The following is an 8186-nucleotide window of genomic DNA, read 5'->3' as shown; positions in this document are numbered from 1 at the left end:
CTCTTTCAGTTTTGATCGAGGTTGAAGGTATCTAGATGTTGAATGATATCCGTGTGCTTCATATGGATGGAGGGACTCAATCCCCCTCAAGAGACCATGGATCATCCAAGCAGATTGTCAAGTAGATATCCCCACCGATGTCCTCTTCCTAGGTAGAGAACATGCCAAAATCTAAGAGAGCAAAAGATCTCCAACTCAACTAGAAGAGGAAGATAGGGACTCTAAGGCCTCCTCCATTGAGTCCCAACTCATTGATGATGTATGTTGTTTTTTCAAGAGCAAATGGATGAGGATCTTCAATTTGTCAGGACACAAGGAGGATCCTGGGGCAAGTTTGTGAGGGGCTAAAGCTTTGTGTTACTCCTCTGAATAGCATGCTACTCACACCCTCTCTCTCGCTCTCTCTCTCTCTCTCTCTCTCTTTGTAAGTCTGCTCTCTTGCCTAAAGCTCCTCTCAATAGCATAAGCTATCTAGCTCCTTGGCTTGATTTGGTAGGGTAGAACGCATAAATCCCAACCACGAAGACGGAGCAGGTAAGAGAAGATGGAGGTTTGGCAGATGTCTTGTATTCTACATCACTCTCCGTCGTCTGCTCTTGGCCTTCCCCTTGTCCACCTCCGCCTTGCCCTTCCCACTCGTCCAGGTGCGCACCCTCTCACCTCTGCCGTTGCCTCCGACGCGGCCGATGCCGACAGTCGGTGGGAAGAGGAGTTGATGGATGAGTTCCACCCTTTGCATTATTTGCACGCTGGCAAGGGGAAGAGGAGGGGAAGCCGAAACCGTAAGGCTAGAGTATCCATCGTAAATGTGGTCGACGGCCTTAGCAACGACTTCGACTGGGCTGATAAAGCTCGGCAAAGAGCATTCCTCGCAATCGAAGCGAGGGATCCTAAGGCTCTGAACTTGCTAAGGAAGAAAATCCAACCTAAGTCAAATAAGAAGAAGGTGCCCGGAAAGAAGATCGCAGCAGAAGGACCGAAGGCTTCTACTCACAAGGTTGAAGCGGCCAATGATGCGTTGGAACTCGGAACAAGTGGCGAGTCGGGGAATTGGGTTCTAGAAGAAGGGGGTGGCAAGATGATCTTGATTCCCAAGTTTGCGAATGGAGAGGAGGTAACCGAAAGGGAGCGAGCATTCAACAGGAGGGTCGTAGAAGCTAGTGATGCCCAAGAGGTGCTGGAAATAGTTGGCAATGCTTCGGAGAGAACCCGATTGTTAGGATATCCATCCCTGCTAACTCCTTTTAATGCAGTCACCGCACTTCACAGGATAGCGAAGCACATGGAAGCTAGTTGCATGTCTAAAAGTGAAAGACTTGCATTCGCCAGAAAGAGATACATGCGGGAGCTGGTCGCTGCAGCCATCGAGGTTGTGTCAGGTTGCTCAGCCCAAGGGTTGTCGAATATGGCTTGGGCTCTCGCCAAGGTGGGGGGAAGCTCTTTGTACTTTTCAGAAATGGATCGCATTGCAGAAGTTGCATTGGGCAAAATCTGCGATTTTAATGCTCAAAATATTGCGAATATGGCAGGTGCATATGCTTCCATGCAGCACTCGGCACCTTCTTTATTTGCAAGCCTAGCTTGCCATGCATCGCTTAAAGTGGAGAAGTTTAAACCGCAGGAACTTGCTCAAGTTTTATGGGCATTCGCTGCATTATTCCAGCATGCTGACCCCCTATTTGATGCGCTGGACCGTTTCTGTCCCGGCTTGGGAGAGACGAGCCAAAAGGTTGATCTTGGTAACCGCAAGAAACCAAGCGATTTGTTTTTTAAGAGGTCAGTTGATGTTAACCGTGTCGGAAATGGTCAGTCAGTGCTGTCGGCTGAATTTTCAGGTTCTTCTGTAGAAGAATTTCCTATGAACGACCCAGGCTTGTTGAGTGAATCGATGGTAGAAGCTTTAGAGACATCAAATCGTGGTACGTGGGGTAACACCAATGCATTTGACAATGCCACAGTAGAGCAATTGGCAAATATAGCTTGGTCGTATGCTGTACTCCGCCAGTTAGAACGGCCTTCATTTAAATACTTATGGCAAATCCTTGATTCCGTTGGATCAAGAGATGTAGTAGCCAGCACCGACAAAATTGCCGATCGTACTGTTTGGTTCATGTCACAGGTCCATCAGGTAAACCTTTGCCTGCAGTACGAGTATAAAATGGAGTTGGCTTCGAGAAGCACACTCAAAGCTCTGGCAAAAGAAGCATGGGAAAAGCACAAGTCTAATGTTCTATCTACCTCCGTACATCAGAAAGATGTGGAATGGCTTCTGGTCAGTTCGGGACAGAATTGGGTCACTGAGTGCACTGCTGCTGATTATTCTTTGGATCTAGCCGTTGTGGACATGAGGTTTGCACTAGAGTTTGATGGTCCATCCCATTTCACGCGAAACACAGGTATCAATCCCCACCAGGAATCAAGACAAATCGATTTTGTGGATGGCATACCACTGTCATAAAGCTTCCTTCGTGATACAGCAAGTAATTGCATTGAACATTCCTAATTAAATATAGAAGAAGATTAGTTTTTTACAAAGCAAAGGCTTTATTGACCCTGATTTTTTAATGAAGACATTACCACCGCATACATAGCATGCACGTGTGTGCTTATCATCAATGAGCAATTTCATTCTTATTGGCAAGGAATTGCTTTTAGGAAGTCATCCTCGTGCTTTTTGGAAATGCCAGGTTCACCTCTAGGTCATACTGTGTTGAAGAGGCGCATTTTGGCAGGTGCTGGATGGACTGTCCTTTCTATTCCTTTCCAAGAGGTACATACGAGAATGATGATCCTAAATACAATTAGTTGAAAGGACTATTTAATACGTTATTTATAGGCTACGCAAACGGTTTACTTTTTGTGTTTTTTAATTCTTCCTTAGTATTGAATGATCTTAGTACATGACTGTTAAAAAAATGCTCTTCATGTTGCCTTTACACAAGGAGTTTGGTTGCATGCGTTGATTAGATATAGATTACTTAAAGTTTTTTCGCAAATTTCACTGAACTAATTTGTCAAACGTGGGAATCAAATTTTCCATATCAAAGAGGAACTAGACCTCTCTGGGTTTTCACTGGTTTTTGGGGGTAGGCCAGAGTTCCAAATCTAAAGCTTGTTTTTGTTTGGCCACTCCCCCTTTTTGCAACTTTACAATAAGGGTAGCTAGTTTTATATTGTGCTAAGGGGTCTGGTGCATCCCGTATTATATTCTTGGTCTAGATATATTATTTGGATGAAATTTATAGTATTGTTTCATTTTTGTTTTTTTACAGACTATGTTGTGTTATGTGGTGGGACTAGATATATGCTTCTTATTGAGAGAGGCTGATGCTTTAGTAGATTTAAGGGGTTTGGTGAATCTGGTATTAGATTGTAGGACTAGATACATGATTTGAACTCTATAGTACTGTTTCGTCCTTATTTTTTTTACAGACACCATCTTGTGTTATGTTGTGGGACTAGATTTATGTTTTTAATAGAGAGAGGCTGACGTATTGGTACATTCAAGTTGGGTTTTGAACGATTCGGTAAGTTATACCAGTCATAAAGTTTTTTAACTGCTCTCGGAGTGTACAAGAGAAGTATGCTTGAAACATTTGATTTTACTACACTCTATATGTATTAAGATAGATTTGGAAGATTTTGAAGTCACAGACAGGAAATCTTGTTTCACAATTTTCAACTACAGATATGAAAAAGATATATGCAAAGCTTTGACAGTTGAAAAATCAGCCTTGCATTTTGACTTTTGTTGGATGAAATAAAAAACGCAAGACGTTGATTTGAAAAAGAGCAGGTGTGCAAAAGTTGTAGATGCGGAGTTGGTTAAACTTCTTCTAGATAATTTACTCGTAACTCTTGGAGACTCTTTATTCCAACAAAGCATTGGTATTCCAATGGGCACTAATTTGTGCTGTTTTCTTAGCAAATGTCCACCTTTTTACTGATGAATTTGAGTTTATGCAATGATTGATCTTTTGTGAGAATTGTGCAATTGTTCTTCATAAACTTGGTTAGGTTGAAAGATTCATAGATGACTTATTTTATACATTCTGTACTATTAGATTTTATTTACAAAGATTCAAACTCTTTCAGTGGAAGTGATTATATTTAAGTTCATGAGTGTTTCTTTTGTTTCTGATATTTAACCTAACTTAATTCTCTCTCTCTAACTCTCTCTCTCTCTCACACACTTTTTTTTTTTTGGTGAAACCAGTAACTATAAAATTAACATGAAATCAATGTACATGACATTAGACTCCAAAAGAGAGCCTAATGGAAGAACTCAAAAATAGTCAGAAAACACTTCAAGGCTAGTAGCATCCAAGTCCCTCGCAGCATAACTATCATATAAAGATTGCTTGAGGGACATTCTGAAGAAAGCATATGCCTGAGGAAACTGTTGTCCCATCCTAAAATGCAATCTCTGTGTCCAAATAGTCCATAGTACCCAAAAACGAGCCCAGTGAAAGAAAAGGAGGAATGGAGACATCTGAGATGAGAAGCATCCAAACATCCAGAAGAGTTTCCCGAATGTGATAGAGGGAAACCGAAGCTGCAGCAAACGAGAGACATGAGTGATCAATATGCGAGAGAGCGGGCAAGACCATAACAAATGGGGAAGTGTCTCACGGTGATGAGAACAACGGGGGCAGGAAGAGGAAGCAATACGACGTGCTTCCAATTTCACCCCAATGGAAAAAGCTCCCACTATACATCTCCAAAAGAAAAGCCTTTGTTTCAATGGCAATTTAGCTTTCCAAATTTTCTTGAGTTGTGATTGCCACCAAGATAAAGGCCTATCCAAATTCCAAAGAGTGTTGGCATGCTTATCAATCCATGGCGGTGGAAGAAGAAATCTGTAGACCATCGAGGATGCCAAATTATGCATTGAAAGTGAACAGGTAGTAGGAGATAAGGAAGTCAGATTCCAGTCCAGTAATCTGTCCTGTACAAACAGTGGAGGAACAGGAACAAATGGCTGCAACATAGTTGTAAGTATTCTCCAAATGGGCCTATGATGCAGACCCAAGGGGAATGTCCTGCAAGCTTGTGGAAATGAAAGCACATAACCATGTTGATCCACCACATCTCCGACAAATCTTATGCCCAATTTCATAAGATTATATGCTTTAATAGGTGCTTGTAAAGCAAGAGGCGATTCAAACACCTTGCTCCAATGGATGCTTTCCAAGCGAAGAGAATTACCATGATGGGAGGAAGCACCTGACCATTTAGCATAAGAGAGAATTCTCTTCCAATCATGAATAAAAGCAGTAGAAACAGGACAGCCAAGAATTTTCCCCTGAAATGTGGTCATGACTGCTTCCCAGGGATCTGTAATCCAATGCCCATATGCATGGGACTTCATGTTTCCACACATAGCTGCTAACATAACAGCCCATGGCTGTTTTTGCTGAAAAAAATCAGCAATCATAGTGCTCTTTCTTGCCAACATATGAAACTGAAGATTGAGAATATTCAGTCCCCCATGAGTCTTAGGAGAACAAACAGACTGCATGGGAAGTAGTCGCAAAGTCTTTTTGTGAGATTTGCTTTTCCAAAATATCTCCATAGCCTGGGACATATAGGAAGCCAAATGCTTAAAAGACCAGTGAAGAAGAGGCAAATAAAATTGCACATATGCCATAATGATAGACTGTACTATCCGAAGTCGAACATGTAGAGGCCAAGTTGACAAGTGTCAGTATTCCAGCTTCTTGTTAATCTTTTGAAGCACCCATTTGAGCTGTTGTTCTCTCTCTCTCACACACACACACACACACACACACACACACACATATTTCTTTTTCTGATTTTTTGCTTTGTTTATGTTCCTTTTTGCTATTGAAGTTTTTGTTGTTTGGGTTGGGATTTAAAAGCTTGATAAGCATTGGGTCCTACCGGAAAGATTTTGGAATCTTTCAAAACCGAGATGGCAGCTTATGCTTGAGTATGATGATTTAGGTCTTGCTTCCTTCTACAGGCGCTTTATTCACAAATTTGCCAAGAGGGCAGCTCCTCTTACTGACCTCTTGAAGAAGGATGCTTTTGGGTGGTCAAAGGAAGCACAACGCAGCTTTGAAGACCTGAAATTTGCTCTCACTCATGCACTTGTCTTGGTATGCCCTGATTTTTCGCGTCCTTTTATTGTGGAGGCAAATGCCAGTGGCAAAGGATTGGGGGATGTTCTGAGGTAGGAGCACGGGGTAATAGCCTTTGAAAGCAGGAAGTTTGATGCCAGAGAACTCAATTTGCATGTTTATGATCAAGAGATGATGGCTATCTTGCATGCTTTTAAGAAATGGCACCACTATCTGTACAGAAGTCAAATTAAGGTGAAAACAGATCACAGGACACTCAAATTCTTCCTCACCCAGCCAAATTTGTCATATAAGCAGAAGAGATGCCTGGTTGCAGTCCAATCCAATGATTTTGACATTGAGTACAGAAAAGGAAAGGAAAATGTGGTTGCAGATGTCTTGTCCAGGATGTGGACTTGCAATTTGTGTGCTATCTCTACCATATGTCAGGAGTGGATTCATGGCATTCAGGAAGGGTATATGCAAAATTCTAAAGCAGCTCTCATATTTTCAGATTTGCAGAAGCCTTCTAGTCAGGGTCATCTGGATTCCAAATTGCATAATGGGCTGTTGTGGTGCCAAGACAAGATTTATTTAGTGCCAAAGTTCAAATACCGCCAGCTGGTTTTGCAAGAAATGCACTCCTCTCCCATGGCTGGACATGCGGGTATCACTAAAACATATGAAAGAATCAAGCATAGCTTTACCTGGGAAGAAATGTGGAGAGATGTAGTTAAATACGTGGCTGAATGCTTGCCTTGCCAATAGAATAAAGTGGACAACAAATTACCCGCAGGCCTCTTGCAACCATTACCCATTCCAGAGGGCAAATGGACACACATAGCAATGGATTTCATCACAGGATTGCCTTCTATAGAGAGCGGATGGGACAGCTTCTTTGTTGTGGTAGATAGAATGACAAAACAAGCCCATTTCATACCCACTAAGACCCGGTATTCAACATTGCAGGTTGCTGGGCAATTCATTGAACATGTCTTTAAGCATCACAATTTTCCTCAAGAAATAGTCAGTGACAGAGATGCAAAGTTTATGGGTCACATTTGGCAGGAGATATTTACAGCAGTAGGTACTTTACTCACACCTAGCACTGCTTACCATCCTGAGACCGAAGTTTGCCACCTTTGGATGAAGAGGGTCACATCCTGTATGTCCCGGAGCGCATTGTGGGTTTCAGAGACCATGTACTCCGGAACAAGGCCTACGTAGAGTTTCTTATCAAGTGCGAGGACTCCCTGAGGATGAAAATTCATGGCAGCCAGAAAGCATCGTCCAGGACCACCCCTATCTCCTACTAGATTGATTAGTAGTTGCTGTTTGCTACATCCACCACCTTCTATGTACTATTTTTGATGTGACATCTAATCCTATTTACTCTCCCTTCCTCCTCCATGCCTACGCTCACTCACTCTCTCTCTCTCTCTTCCCTGCTCCCTCTCAATCTCTCCCTCTCTTCCTACTGTCTATTCCCCTTTCTCCAAATCTGCCCCTACCCCTTTTTCTACATATTTCTTCTTTCCACGTGTACTCTTCTCTATATGGTACACAATCTGTTCCGGAGTAAGAACTTCAGTCCCATCTTCAAGTTTAGTGTTATGCTCTAGCCGAGATAGCATGACCTCGGAAAGATCGGTGGGCATTTTCCTTTAGATGACCGACTTTTGTAATATTTTATGTGCGTAAATAAAATGGTCAAGGGAAGTAACTGCCAAGGTCCTAGGTGAGGGTGTATTGGCATCGACTAGGTGGTTCTAAGTGCTTAGGCCTAGGTGCACCTAAATGTGTGAGAATTCCAAGGGGCAAATGGTTTAATTGTGCCCCAAGAGAGGGGTAAATGGTGTACCAAGTTAAAGGTCTAAAATGATGACATGTGGCATGAGGGAACCATCTAGGGAATTGTGGACTTGTGGATAGGCATGAAGGAAATAAATTACGCATCTTCGTGTGCATGCAATCCATGAGTGAGGCTGGGAGGAAAAATACGATGTCATCGCTTGTGATTACCCGTGATTCGACGAAAGGAATAGATAGTAGTAAATAGTGTTTCATTTGGTATCAGAGCTGCTGACGAGAAAGGGACGAACA

The 8186-nt window shown here is 42.4% G+C and overlaps 1 protein-coding gene across 1 annotated transcript in view; it reads left to right on the top strand.

Annotated features, from left to right (window-relative positions):
• The first annotated feature begins 408 nt into the window (after window positions 1-408).
• The window catches only part of RAP (RAP domain-containing protein), a 41296-nt gene continuing 33518 nt past the window's right edge, over window positions 409-8186 (top strand). The window contains exons 1-2 of the mRNA XM_087375219.1: window positions 409-2396; window positions 2688-2770. Coding sequence (XP_087231345.1) covers window positions 545-2396; window positions 2688-2770 — 1935 coding nt within the window. The 5' untranslated portion in view covers window positions 409-544. The remainder of the gene's footprint in view (window positions 2397-2687; window positions 2771-8186) is intronic.

Source organism: Dipteris shenzhenensis, chromosome 5 (assembly GCF_047967505.1).
Source record: "Dipteris shenzhenensis isolate YYH24624 ecotype China chromosome 5, Dip_SZ_1.0, whole genome shotgun sequence".
NCBI lineage: Eukaryota > Viridiplantae > Streptophyta > Polypodiopsida > Gleicheniales > Dipteridaceae > Dipteris > Dipteris shenzhenensis.
Note: the sequence above shows the minus strand (reverse complement) of the source record. Positions and strands in the feature narration are given on the sequence as shown.